This window comes from Carcharodon carcharias, chromosome 30 (genome assembly GCF_017639515.1).
Source record: "Carcharodon carcharias isolate sCarCar2 chromosome 30, sCarCar2.pri, whole genome shotgun sequence".
In the NCBI taxonomy this organism is placed as follows: domain Eukaryota; kingdom Metazoa; phylum Chordata; class Chondrichthyes; order Lamniformes; family Lamnidae; genus Carcharodon; species Carcharodon carcharias.
Window position 1 is genome coordinate 29,658,362 of NC_054496.1, and position 14,835 is coordinate 29,673,196.

The 14,835-nt window shown below is 47.0% G+C and overlaps 1 protein-coding gene across 4 annotated transcripts in view; it reads right to left on the minus strand.

The window, feature by feature from the left end:
• The window catches only part of pnpla6 (patatin-like phospholipase domain containing 6), a 187,504-nt gene that overhangs the window by 101,142 nt on the left and 71,527 nt on the right, over nucleotides 1–14,835 (minus strand). For all 4 annotated transcript variants that reach the window (XM_041176990.1, XM_041176991.1, XM_041176994.1 and 1 more), the window contains one exon: nucleotides 11,974–12,109. In XM_041176990.1, the coding sequence (XP_041032924.1) occupies nucleotides 11,974–12,109 (136 nt within the window). The remainder of the gene's footprint in view (nucleotides 1–11,973; nucleotides 12,110–14,835) is intronic.

The following is a 14,835-nucleotide window of genomic DNA, read 5'->3' on the forward strand; positions in this document are numbered from 1 at the left end:
CTGCTCCGCTATTTCAATACGATCATGGCTGAACTTGGGCTTCAACTCCATTTTCCCACCTGCTCCCCGTTTCCCTAACTACCCTGACAGGCCAAATGTCTGCCTATCCAGCCTTAAACCTATTCAATGACGGAGCATCAACGCGCCTGGGGTGGGGGTGGTTCGTGGATGGCCTTCCCGTCGCGACGCCAGTCGAAGCCTTAAAGCGGGCAATTAATGTTCACTCAGGGGCCTCATCCCACCTCCACTGGTGTTCAACCAACAACAGGAGGTGCAACCGCCATGTGGAAGACCCAAAAAGGAAACACTATTGTGTGGGGGGTCCGCTGAGTACCCCTCCTTCCCTTCTTCCAAACTCCTTCCCCGCGACCTCCACCCCATCCTCACTCACCTGTGGCCTGGGTCCCATACTGATCCTGGGCCTCTGGTGGGTGCATTGCCGGAAGCTATCACCGCTTCCCCGGTGAGGCTGGCGACAATGAGGGGCCGTGGCTCTCTGATTGGCCGGCAGCTCTCAGGGGAACCGGATTCCGGATTCCCATCCCTGGGGTCCTTGATCCGAGAGACAGCCCCATACAGGCCACTTATGTGCCTGACTGGCATTTAACATGGTGGGCCCTCCCCAAAGGAGGCAAAGTGGGGCTCTCGTCGGCTCTCCAGTCGGATTACGTTCCACTTTTGGACTTTCTCCAGTGGTCTCCCTCAAACAGTTTGCTGCGGTTATACATGATCTACATTACACTGTGTGTATTTCTGAAGGATCAGCCACATAATGTCCTAAATTACCATAATTAGCTGACTGCCTTCAACCAGGCCTTGCCACTGAAATGCCTTGGACTCTCATGCAGCGCATGCAGCTTTGTTTATAACATGGTGCCAGCTTGTACTGGAGCCCAGGGGCACGGCCATCCAAGTGACACAAGAAATTGGCAGCCCCTTTCGATCCCAGGCTTTTCATCACAGAGAAATCGCCAGCAGTCAGCCCGGGATCGGGACCCCAGTGAAAAATCGCCAGCTACCAGTTTGGGATAGGGATCGAGGGGTGAAATCACCGACAGTCTATCCCAAATCCAGGACTGAGGAAGCAGGAAGTGATATGGACTCTCAGCTTTTCCACTTTGTGTTGGGGGGGGAGGGGGCTGGGTGGCGTGGGTAGTGTGACTGGGTAAATACACAAGAGTGACAACGGCAAGGCAGGTATGAAAAAGGATGAACCTGCGTTTCCATCTAGATCTCAGTACATCCCAAAGCGTCTCATAGCTAAATGCAGCACCTTGCGACCGCTGTGGCAAGGTAGGAATCACAGCGACTGGAAACGAGCACAGCCCAGCAGCGTGACAGTGAACAGATAACCTGCCTCAGTGAGATGCAAAGTTGAGGGGGGAATATCGGGAAGGGTAGCTGGGTTCTGGATCGCACTGTTCGAGTGTGTGGAGGCACTCGGAAGGAAATCGGATCGGTATCCAAAAGGGAAAAATTTGCAGGATTATGGGGAAAAGGCTGGGGGGAGAAGAAGGGGACTAGGTGGGTAGCTCTTCCACAACAGAATAAGCCAAATGGCCTCCTCCCTGTGTTGTAACCTATGATTCCTCAAACAGCACCACAGGATCAATTATATCCACAGGAGAGAGTAAATGTGGCCTTGTGTCCAGGAAAAGCATGTTGCACCCAGTTATCTCTGATCTCACATGGCCAAGCTGACAGAGAAGCCTGGAGACTTTGGATACCTATTCACTAATCAGCACACTGGGGTCACAATGAGGACATCTGCTTCTTCTAAAACCCACTTCAACCAGTATAAGGCACAATTTCAGTTTCCAAGTCTTGTTGGTGGATTTTCAAAGAAGTTGCCAAGCTGAAGCTACAGGTGCTTAGGTTCTGATGGCGCACTGTGCAGGTAAAATCTTTGAAGAGTTTACATGTAGGTCAATCAGCCCAACTGCAGATTATTTCCACAAGCTAAGGGCTGAAGTTCAGCAATACAAGTTTAGAACTCAACAACTTTCCCTTGTCAGTGCCACTATCATCATCCCCTTTATCAAACAGTCATAAGTGACAATAAAACGGAAGGGCCACATATCCATCGAGTATTAATGTCAGAGCTTTCACATTTGGATTTTGCAACACTGCTTGCAAGTGGAGAAGTTAATTGGCATTTATATCTAACATCACTAAAATAAATTATCTGGTCACGGTTATAAGATTATTTGTGGAGATTTGCTGCGTTACAAATTCCAAAAAGGGCTTCATTGGGATCAAGGTACTTTAAGACATTTTGAGGTCGCAAAAGGCATTACAGAAACGCACAGCTTTCTTTTCATAGCACCTTTAGCTTTGGAACATTGGAATTAGGAGCAGGAGTAGGCCATTTGGCCCTTTGAGCCTGCTCTGCCATTCAATAAGGTCATGGCTGATCTGGTTGTGGTCTCAACGCCACTCTTCAGTTTGCCCCCCTCCACAAACCTCAACGCCCTTGTCAATCAAAAATCTGTCCATCTCTGCCTTGAATAAATTCAATGACCCAGCCTCTACTGCTTTCTGGGAAAAAGAATTCCACAGACTAACGGCCCTCTGCTGGAAAAAGTTTCTCCTCATCTCTACCTGAAAAGGGAAACCCCTTATTTTTAAACTGTGTCCTCTTTGTTCTAGTCTCCCCCACAGCAGGGGGGGCGTGGGAATCATCTTTCCGGAATCCACCCCACAGAATTCCCTCAATAAGGTCATCACTCACAGCGAAGCATTCTAAAGTGGGTCTAGTGGTGGATGTCAGACAAGCAGCATGGTAAGTCAGGCTTTTACCTAAAGTTGGTAGTATTTTAAGGATATTTACAAGTCCTGAATTCAGGCACTGAGTCAAGCATTTGTGTTGAAACCTTTGAAAGAATGTTCTTCTCCTTTAAAGGTAATGCAACAGTGACATCTGCAGGTTGATCACCAGCCTTTAAACATTTCAAGTCCTTGGAGAGCAGTCATCAGATGCCCAACATGGGATCAAGCTCTCGAACAGAGGTGGGTCATATCGGTGTGAACCATGGAGCCTCGGGGACCGCCTGCATAAATCCACATTTCGATTAAATCAAATAAATTGGCACTGAAGCTTTGCTTTAAAGGAGAAGGAGCCAAACTAATTGCCGCACAAGTCTTTTCCACTTTACATTCCTGAAATCCAAAATTGAGCACGAGTCTGAATAAATCCTAGTTTCAAAATCAGTGGGAAAACAGTGAAGACTGTAAAAGGAGAATTCATGTCAGTCAGTCACTTTCTGCTTTTAGAGAGTAGCATACTCGCTAGATGGAATTTGTTTTCAATCTATATATTTCAGAGAATCATGGAAAGTTACACCACACGAGCAGGCATTCGGCCCTTTCCATCCATTCTGGCTGAAAAAGAGCAATTCAGGCTAATTCCACTTTCCAGTTCTTGGTCTGTGGCCCTGTAAGTTACTGCGATTCAAGTGCATAATGAAGCGCTTTTAAAATGTGATAAGGGTTTCTGCCTCAACCATCCTTTTCAGATAGTGAGTAAGGAGCACTGAGTCCAGCTCTATAGAGTACTAAACTCAGGAAATTTGGTAAGTGAGGGAATTTTAAGGGTTTTTATTATTTTAGGGGTTTTGAGGGTTGAACTCGTTCTAAAATTTGCTTAAATTTTACCTTTTAAAAGGTGTGGTACACAGTGAGCATGGTACGCCAATGACTGTTACAGAATGCAGATAGTCCAGCAGAATGGGCAGACAAGTATAAGTTAATACAGAGGAGACACATTTTGGCAGAAGCGAGAGAACGGAAATATAGACTAAAAGGCATTAGTGACAGAGGGACCTGGGGTTCATGTCCATAGATCTTTGAAGGAGTCAGGATATGTTGAGAGAGTAGTTAGCCAAGCATACGGGATCTTTGGTTTCATACATTGAGGTATTGAATACTAAAGCCATGAAGTTATGCTGAACCTTTGTAAAGCTCTGGTGAATCAAGGGGAGGTGGTGGCAGAGTGGTATTGTCTGGGCTTAACACCTCATTCAAAACACGGTAGGTCCAACAGTGCAGCACTCCCTCCATACTGCACTGGATTGCCCAACTTGATTTTGGGTGCCCAAGTCCTGGAGTGGGACTTGAACCCACAACCTTCTGATGCAGAAGCGAGACTGCTGGCAACTGAGCCACAGCTGCTGGAATTGGATGGGAGATAGTTTTGCTGAGAACAAGGTTGAAGGTAGGGGATTTGAGTTGGAGTTCAGCTGCACTCGACTCAGTGAAGAGGTTACCTTGAGGGCAGTTGAAGCAGGAAGGAGATAGAGCTGTGTGGAGTAGAAGGAGAGGTGCAGGGCAGTTGATTGCCTCCCTTCATAAATGAGGCAAAGGAAATGACACCAAGGGTGGATCATGATTGTCTGCGGCTGAGACAGCAGCCAAGCATCACAACTGAGCCTCCCATCCCAGGTTAACTATTAGCAATGTATTAGGGGATCAGCTAACGCAGGATCACAGAATTGTTATAGCACAGGAGGTGGCCATTTGGCCTGCCGTGTGTGTGCCAGCTCTCTGTAGGAGCAATTTAAAAAAAACGTCACTCCCAGCCTTCTCTCCATAACCCTCCACATTCTTCCTTTCCAGATACTAATCCAACTCCCTTTTGCAGGCCCTGGTTGTGCCTGCCTCCACCAGACTCTCAGGCAGAGCCATTCCAGATTCCACTCACTGCGTGAATAGTTTGTCCTCGTGTTGTCATTGCCTTTTTTGCCAATTACTGTAAATCTGTGCCCCTTTTATTCTTGATCCTTCCACCAATGGGAACAATTTCTCCCTATCTACTTTGCCCAGGCTCCTCATGATTTAGAATACCTCTAGCAAGTCTCTTCACAGCCTTCCAAGGAAAACAGTCCCAACTTCCGCAATCTATCTACATAACTGAAGTCCCTCATTTATGGGATTATTCTTGAGTTTTTTTCTGCGCTCGCTCTCCAATGCCTTCACATCCTTCCTAAAGTGTGGCGCCAGGAACCGCACGCAATACTCGAGCTCAGGCGACAGTGCTCTTTCTGGTGCCGCTAGAATAAAACCGGTGGAAGAAAACTTCCACATACTCAAAAGCAGATGCTATTTATAAATTAACCTTTCTAGTGAATGAAACTCCATCAAGCAAAACCGGATTGATGAAGGCCGTTTGACTGGAGAAACGTCCATTTTTTGTAAACGGTCGCCGTGTTACCTTTTGACTATTTATTCTGCCGTAAATCTTTCTTCAACTGAAAAAGTGATAAGCACATTATTTTATTATTTCAATAATTACATCCAAAATGCTTGGAATTCCACACTTGACTGAAACCAAATCTGTACGATAGCAGGAGACATTTTACTTCATTGTGAGGCATTCCAGCCCCTTCACAACTTCTTCACTTTCAGGCATTATAGAATGAGTTACATATGTCATTGTTGGTACTATTTCCCATAAAATAAGTACTTGCTGGTTACACTGCTGAAATTTAATGTGTTTTTGCTCAGGAAATCTGGAGAATTTGGAATCAAATAGGGCTTACAATACGCCCACTGAACTTCAAACAACTAGGCTTACTGTGCAGTAACAGCAGGCTCTGCAAATGCACAAAAAGGAAACTCTATAATTGGGACTGTTCATGCAGTTTGCTTTGCATTGTGAATAGGTCACAATAATTAGGCAAAATGAGAATGATGATCCCCTCTGTTTAACAATACTGTTTCTTTACTTCAACTGCAGTATTTACCAAACAGCTAGTAGGAAAAATACAGTCTCGTGTAAGGTGTAAAGGGAATTTGCATTTTTAGATAGAAAGTGGGATTAGGTTTTCGCAGGGATTTCAGTCTGTTTACAAATAGCCAGACAGGCAACATGTTTATTTTTCTCAAGGGTTACTGAAAATATATAGTGACAAAAGAAAGATTTATATTATGAGAAAGGTAAAGTTCGAAAGACAAATGGGCAATGGGGCAGCATTTAAACTATTTCTGGTGCTATGTGTTGTCATTAACAGCAAACAGTAACCCAGAAAGCCAGCTGGTGAAAGATGGTACCACAGCGAATCTTTACTCAGTCTCATATTTATTTACAGAGTGAAATATTACAAGCATATATCTCCTAACTCAACCACCCCACAATTTCAGTAAATTTTTCTTTATATGTGCTTAAATAAAAACTCCAATTAATGGTCTCCACTTGAATATAAACACAACTGATATACAATTAACAACAGAGTGAATCTTTACGCCAAGGCAGTCCACAATACACCACTATCCAGAGATCTACCACTTCCCTTCCTTCCCGTCGACTACCGGGCCAAACATTCTCTAAGGTCCACCCCTGAACTCGCATCTTTTTCTAGTTTCTCTCCTATCTCCCCTCATGAGCTCATCCTGCCCCTAAGATCCAACTCTTGCTCTGCAGGGGGGAGGGAGAAAGAAAGGGGGTTAGTGGGAGACAGCTGATAGCTAGTAATACTCACTTCACTGAGAATATTATAGAGCCTCTAATTCATAATAACATGCATTTATATAGCACCTTTAATAGAGTAAACCGTGGTATCAAACAAAATTTTAAGGCAGATAAGGGAATATTAGGACAGGTGACCAAGAGGTAGGTTTTAAGGAGCATCTTAAAGACAAGAAAGGACAGACAGCAAGGTTTAGGGAAGCAGTTTGAATGCTTAGGGCCTTGGCAGCTGAAGGCATGGCTGCCAATGGTGCAGTGATTACAATCAGGGATACGCAAGAGGCGAGAATTGGAAGAATGCAGAGGGATCACATAGGGCTAAAGGACTGGAAAAGTTTGCAGAGATAGGGAAGGATACATTTGAAAACTGAAGTTTTGCTTAACTGGGAAACAATGTAGTCAGCCAGTGAAAGGATGAAGTGAATGGGACTTGAAGTGAGTTAAAATATAAGTAGACTTATGAATGAGCTGAAGTTTAGGAAGAGTGGAAGATAGGAGGCCAGCCAGGTATGTGTTGGAATTGTCTAATCTAGAGGCAATAAAAGCAATGAATTGAGCTGAGGCAGGGCAGTGTCAGACAACGTTACTGAGGTGGAGATAGGCGGCCTTCGTTATGCCTCGGCTATGTGGTTAAAAGCACACCTCAGGGTCAAGTACAATGCCAAGATTGTGAACAATCTGGTTCAGCCTCAGACAGCTGCCAGCAAAAGGGATGGAGTTGATGGTTAAGGAATGAAGCTTACAGTGTGGGCCACAGGCAATGGCTTCAGTCTTTCCAATATTTAGTTTGAAGAAATTTCTGCTCATCCAGCGCTGGTTGCCAGACAAGTCTGATTATTGAGAGACAGTGAGGGTTGAGAGAGGTGATGCTGAGGTAGAGTTTGTTGGATGTCAGCTTATATAGAATGGTTGTATGAAGCCTATGAGTTGTGTAGTAACTCTTGCAGCAAGTGCAGAAGCAGTAATTATATTTCATATAATTGGACCTTGCTTTGTTATTATCAACTGCTTCCTTTCTTTCTCCAGATTTCCTGAGCATTTACACACCGATGCTAGGATTAAAAAACACATTAAATTCCAGCAGTGTAGCCAGCAAGTACTTATTTTTATGGGAAATAGTACCAACAATGACATACGTAACTCATTCTATAATGCCTGAAAGTGAAGAAGTTGTGAAGGGGCTGGAATGCCTCACGATGAAGTAAAATGTCTCCTGCTATCTTACAGATTTGGTTTCAGTCAAGTGTGGAAGCATAGATTTCCACACTGTGCTAATGAAGTTACTAAACATGCACTTTAAGTGGAGAACTCATGCTCCGCAGTAGCGTTTGAGAAGCCGAGATCCTGAAAGGATGCTGGGAAGTTGTGCTCAGACTTTGGGCTTGGATTTCAATAGCCACCCATGAACGCTAACTACCGTAAACACAGGTTGGGTAAAACAACACCACTTTTTTCTTTTAATTCTTTCACGGGACGTGGGTGTCTCTGGCTGGACCAGCATTTTTGTTGCCCATCCTTAGTTGCCCTTGAGAAGGTGGTGGTGAGCTGCCTTCTTGAACCGTTGCAGTCCATGTGGTGTAGGTACACCCACAGTGCTGTTAGGGAGGGAGTTCCAGGATTTTGACCCAATGACAGTGAAGGAACGGCGATATATTTCCAAGTCAGGATGGTGCGTGACTTGGAGGGAAAACTTGCAGGTGATGGTGTTTCCACACATGTGATGCCCTTGTCCTTTTAGATAGTAGCGGTTGTGGGTTTGGAAGGTGCTTTGAATTTATATAATACCTTTAACATAAAACAAAACATCCCAAAGTGCTTCTTACAGGCATGAAAATAAAATGACACTGAGCCACATAAGGAGATATTAGGGCAAACGACCAAAAGCTTGGTCAAAGTAATAGAAAGAGATGAAGAGGTTTCAAGAGGGAATTCCAGAGTTTAGGGTCTAGGCAGGGCCATCGACAGTCTAGCAATTAAAATCAGGGATGCTCAACAGGTCAGAATAGAGTAACGCAGTTATTCTGAGGATGGCTGTGGGGCTGGAGGACACTTTAAAGATACAAGGAGTGAGGCCGCATAGGGTTTTGGAAACAAGAATGAGAGCTTTAAAATCGAGGCCTTTGCTTAGTCAGAAGCCAATGCAGGTCAGCAAGCACAGCGATGATGAATGAGTAGGACTTGCTGTGAGTTAAGGCATGGGCAGCAGAGTTTTGGGTGACTTCAGGTAAGCGGGGATTAGAATATGGGAGGCTGACCAGGAATGTTTTGGAATAGTTGAATCTGGAGGTAACAAAGGCATGGACGAGGGTTTGAGATCAGATGAGCTGAGAAAGGGATGGAGCCAGGTGATGTTACGAGTCGGACATACGCAATCTTAGTGACAGCGTGGCTATTTCTTTGAAAGCTCATCTCAGGGTTAAATATGACACCAAGGTTGCAAAGTCTGGTTCAGTTGCCGGGGAGAGGGATGGAGCTGGTGGTCAGGAAGCCGAGTTGTGGCAGGGGTGGACAGCAATGGATTGGATCTTTTCAATAAGTAATAGGAGAACATTCCTGCTGATCCCATATTGAATGTCAGACAAGTAGCCTGTTAATTTAGAGTCAGTGGAGGGATTAAGAGAGGTGTTGCTGAGGTAGAGCTGGGTGCCTTCAGCATACAAGTGGAAAATGACCTCCTGTTTTCAGATGATATCGCCGAAGGGCAGCATGTGGATGTGAAATACAGCAGTTGGGAAAATGATGGAATCCATTATTAAGGAAGTAGGAGCAGGACATTTTGCAAATCATAATGTATACAAACATACATACAAACTAGGAGCAGGAATAGACCATTCAGCCCCTCAAGCCTGCTCTGCCATTTGATAAGATCATGGCTGACCTGAATGTGGCCTCAACTCCACTTTCCTGCTAACCCCCATATCCTTAGATTCTTGATTGACAAGGGAGTCGATCTAACCCAGTCTTAAAAATATTCAATGACCCAGCCTCCACTGTTCTTTGTGGAAGAGAACTCCACAGACCAACAGCCATCAGAGAAAAAAAATTCTCCTCATCTCAGTCTCAAATGGGAGACCTCTTATTTTTAAACAGCGTCTCACTGTTCTAGTCTCTCCCATAGGGGAAACATCCTCTCAGCATCCATTCTGTCAAGTCCCCTCAGGGTCTTATATGTTGCAATAAGATCATCTCTCATTCTTCTAAACTCCAACGGATAGAGCCCAACCTGTCCAATCTTTCCTGATAAGATAACCCCTTCATCCCAGGGAAACAGTCGAGTGAACCTCTTTTGAACTGCTTCTAATGCAACCTTATCCTTTCTGAAGTAAGGAGACCAAAACTATACACTGTACAATCAAGCAAAGTCAAGACGCTTTTGTGAAAGAGAAATCTCGTTTGACAAAGTTTTTTGGAGGATGTAACAAGCAGGATGGATGAAGGCGAATTAATAGATGTAGTGTATTTGGATCTCCAAAAGGTATTTGATAAGCTGGCACATAAGAGACTATGACGAAAGAAGAGCTCACATTAGCATGGACAGAGCATTGACTAACTAACAGGAAACAGAGTCTGGGTAAATGAGACATTTTCAGAATGGCAATCTGTAACCAGTGCTAGGGCCTCAACTATCTGCAAACGCTAATAATGACTTGGATGAAAGGACCAAGTGTATTGTAGCCAGAATTGCTGACGATACAAAGATAGGTGAGAAAGCAAGTTGTGAAGAGGGCAATTGGATATTGATCGGTTAAAAGGTGGCAAAGATCTGACAGTGTAATGTGGGAAAATGAGGTTAGCCACTTTCGTAGGAATAATAAAAAAGCAAAATATTTCAATAGAGAAAGAATACTGTGGTGTAGAGGGATCTGGGTGTCATTGTAAATGAAACACAAAAAAATTGGCAAGCAGGTACAGCAAGTAATTAGGAAGGCAAATGGAATGCTGTCCTTTACTACAAGGGGAACGGAATATAAAAGTAGGGAAAGTCTTGCCACAAGTGTACCTGTTCATGATATTTCAATGATCCATGATCAGAGGGATCCAAACAGTGTGTTCTGGGAAAGAAGAGCATGAAAGGCACCAAACATTCAAGGATATTGGAAAGGAAAGTTCCTGTAACAGTAACTTAAGAATTAACACACACACTGGGAACTACTTCTCTCACAGTCACCCTCTAGTTACCCCCAAGCCAACTAGCTGTGCCAATATCTTCAGGGGTCTGACACGGCCCTGATCCAACCTTTTGATGTCTATTCTGATTCCCCGCCGGGCCCTGCATCTTTAAATCGATCAGTAGGAGCAGGTCGCACAAGTGGACGTGATGGACCCCCATGAGAGGTGGTGAGCTCTGGGGTCTTGGAATAGCCTGAGATCCCTGAAAACTTCAATCTTCTTCAATTAGGAGCTTGTAACGACATAAAAAATACACTCGAAAGAAAAAAAATTGAACAAAGTTACATTGCAGGCGACAAGAAAGAAACAGGAGTGTAAGGCCCAAGACGACCATATGGCCCATCGAGCCTGCTCCACCATTCAATACGATCATGGCTGATCTTGGGTTTCAGTTCAGTTTTCCCACCCACCCCATATCTTTCAATTACTTGAGACACCCAAATCTGTCTATCCCAGCCTTAAATGTATTCAACGATGGAACATCCACAACCCTCTGGGGCAGAGAATTCCAAAGATTCACAACCCTTTTGAGTGAAGAAATTTCTCATCTCAGTTCTAAATGATCGGCCCCTCATCCTGAGACTGTGCCCCCGTATTTTAAACTCCCTGACCAGCAGAAACAATCTCTCAATGTTACCCGGCCAAGCCCCTTCAGAATTTTGTAGGCTTCAATGAGATCGCCTCTCATTCTTCTAAACTTCAGTGAATACCAGCCCAGTTTACTCAGCCTCTCATCACCGGACAACCCTCTCACCCCAGGGACCAATTTAGTGAATCTTTGCTTTACCACCTCCAGTGCAAGTATATTCTTCCTGAAATGTGGAGACCAAAACTACACCCAGTATTCCAGATGTGGTTTCACCAAAAGCCTGTATAATCGTAGCAAGATTTTGTTTCTCCTTGTACCCTAATCCCCTTGCAATAAAGGTCAACATGCCGTTTGCCTTCCTAATGGCTTGCTGCACCTGCATGCTAACTTTCTATGCTCCTTGTATAAGCAACTATAAGAAATGGTTATTAGAGGACCGCTGAGTATATTCAAGACTGAGAGAAATAGATTCTTGGGTGCTATGGAACTCGAGGAATAGGTGAGAAAGTGCAATTGATGTCAAAGTTCAACAATGGTCTTATTGAATTGTGCAACAGGCTCGAGAGGCCAGATAGTCTGCTGCTGTATCTCATGTTCTTACCTACACCGTTCCATTGAAGGACTGTTCAAACATGGGAAAAAGTTGACAAGTCAACTGGTGCAAACAGGCTGCTGACACAACACTATAATATTTACATTATTAATCTCTACAACACAGTGCCAAGATCTGGCATATTGAAAAACTACCCACCTGGATCGGGAATCAACTTCCCAGCATTTTCTTTCTGATCATCAGCTACCGACACGCTAATGAAGCGTCTGTGTCGTATGGGACTTGTCCGGGTGGTGCAGCTCAGTTGGGGAGCCAGGCGTGATGGCTGGTTCTCCTATCATTAAACACAGGGCAAGCGCACGGTCAATAAATATATGAGTGCAGCCTTTACATGGACAGGGAGCTGTTCCCAGTCCTGCCACACAGGTATTAAACCAGAACTGCCATCTGTGGGCCCTGTCGCACCATTGAGCAAGGGTGTTTGGCGTCGGACTTGCACATACTAACTACCAAGGGTCAGCCCTTTGCCACACAGCCAGCCACGAATCCCTGCTCTTTGAAGGGGTCCAGCAGGAGAACAGCAGACCCATCCTGGCTCACTGGTGAGTGTCACTGATTGGGCAGTCAGAGCAGGTCACACTCCCAAGTGCCTATGGCACAGGGAGACATTTGAGGAAAAACACAGGAAATGGGATAAAGATCTTGAGGGAGGAGTCTGGTCAGGCCATTACCTTATACAATCAGCAATGTGTCGGATTATTGCTGTGCCAGTTATTAACAGCATTCCTAACAGCACTCTAGGTGCACCTACAGCACAAGGACTGCACTGGTTCATGCAGCTCACCACCAGCTTCTCAAGGGCAATTAGGGACGGGCAAATAAACGCTGGAGCGACACTCACATCCCATGAACGAATAAATTTAAAACTATAGGAGGGGATTGTTCACTCTGTTGACGTGAAAGCTGAGCAAAAGTGTCTTTCAAGATAAGTTAACATTTGAACTTACACGACAGTGTGGGATTTGAACATCTCAACCCAGTTTCTGTGTATACCCATCAATATTAATTCACTTCTGCATATACTCCTTACGCACACTCTTCAGGAATGATCACGCATTCGTGACCTTTTAAAAAGTATCGCTAGAAGCAGGTGGATTCATTTCTGCTCACAGAGACAAACTCAGTTTACACAGTAGTTCCTCACTGCCATTTCCTCCAGCTGGATTGTAGAGGCTGTTCTCCACATGGGGATACATTTTGTTTAAATGAAAAGGAGTACTGATGGCTGGGTGAGAAGTTGTTTAGGGGAAGAGGGAAGGTTCAGATGACTTCTGAGAATATCACCCACCAGGGTCATCCCCACAGCAGCCAACACCCCCCCGCCAAAACACCCCCTCCACAAAAACATCAGCCCCCAGAACAGCCAAGACCCCCCCGCCAAAGGAGCCAACCTGCCTGCAAACGTTAGCCCCAGAAGAGCCAACAGGCCCAATCTAACATCAGCCTGCAGAGCAGCCAAACCCTTCGAAACATCAACCCCCCGAGGAGCAAAAACCCCCAAATATCGACCACCCCCCACCCCCCCATGCCAACCGCAGAGCAGCCCCCAGAGGAAGCAACACCTCCAAGCGGCAGCCCCCAGAGGAAGCAACACCTCCAAGCGGCAGCCCCCAGAGGAAGCAACACCTCCAAGCGGCAGCCCCCAGAGGAAGCAACACCTCCAAGCGGCAGCCCCCAGAGGAAGCAACACCTCCAAGCGGCAGCCCCCAGAGGAAGCAACACCTCCAAGCGGCAGCCCCCAGAGGAAGCAACACCTCCAAGCGGCAGCCCCCAGAGGAAGCAACACCTCCAAGCGGCAGCCCCCAGAGGAAGCAACACCTCCAAGCGGCAGCCCCCAGAGGAAGCAACACCTCCAAGCGGCAGCCCCCAGAGGAAGCAACACCTCCAAGCGGCAGCCCCCAGAGGAAGCAACACCTCCAAGCGGCAGCCCCCAGAGGAAGCAACACCTCCAAGCGGCAGCCCCCAGAGGAAGCAACACCTCCAAGCGGCAGCCCCCAGAGGAAGCAACACCTCCAAGCGGCAGCCCCCAGAGGAAGCAACACCTCCAAGCGGCAGCCCCCAGAGGAAGCAACACCTCCAAGCGGCAGCCCCCAGAGGAAGCAACACCTCCAAGCGGCAGCCCCCAGAGGAAGCAACACCTCCAAGCGGCAGCCCCCAGAGGAAGCAACACCTCCAAGCGGCAGCCCCCAGAGGAAGCAACACCTCCAAGCGGCAGCCCCCAGAGGAAGCAACACCTCCAAGCGGCAGCCCCCAGAGGAAGCAACACCTCCAAGCGGCAGCCCCCAGAGGAAGCAACACCTCCAAGCGGCAGCCCCCAGAGGAAGCAACACCTCCAAGCGGCAGCCCCCAGAGGAAGCAACACCTCCAAGCGGCAGCCCCCAGAGGAAGCAACACCTCCAAGCGGCAGCCCCCAGAGGAAGCAACACCTCCAAGCGGCAGCCCCCAGAGGAACCAACACCTCCAAGCGGCAGCCCCCAGAGGAACCAACACCTCCAAGCGGCAGCCCCCAGAGGAACCAACACCTCCAAGCGGCAGCCCCCAGAGGAACCAACACCTCCAAGCGGCAGCCCCCAGAGGAACCAACACCTCCAAGCGGCAGCCCCCAGAGGAACCAACACCTCCAAGCGGCAGCCCCCAGAGGAACCAACACCTCCAAGCGGCAGCCCCCAGAGGAACCAACACCTCCAAGCGGCAGCCCCCAGAGGAACCAACACCTCCAAGCGGCAGCCCCCAGAGGAACCAACACCTCCAAGCGGCAGCCCCCAGAGGAACCAACACCACCAAGCGGCAGCCCCCAGAGGAACCAACACCTCCAAGCGGCAGCCCCCAGAGGAACCAACACCTCCAAGCGGCAGCCCCCAGAGGAACCAACACCTCCAAGCGGCAGCCCCCAGAGGAACCAACACCTCCAAGCGGCAGCCCCCAGAGGAACCAACACCTCCAAGCGGCAGCCCCCAGAGGAACCAACACCTCCAAGCGGCAGCCCCCAGAGGAAGCAAC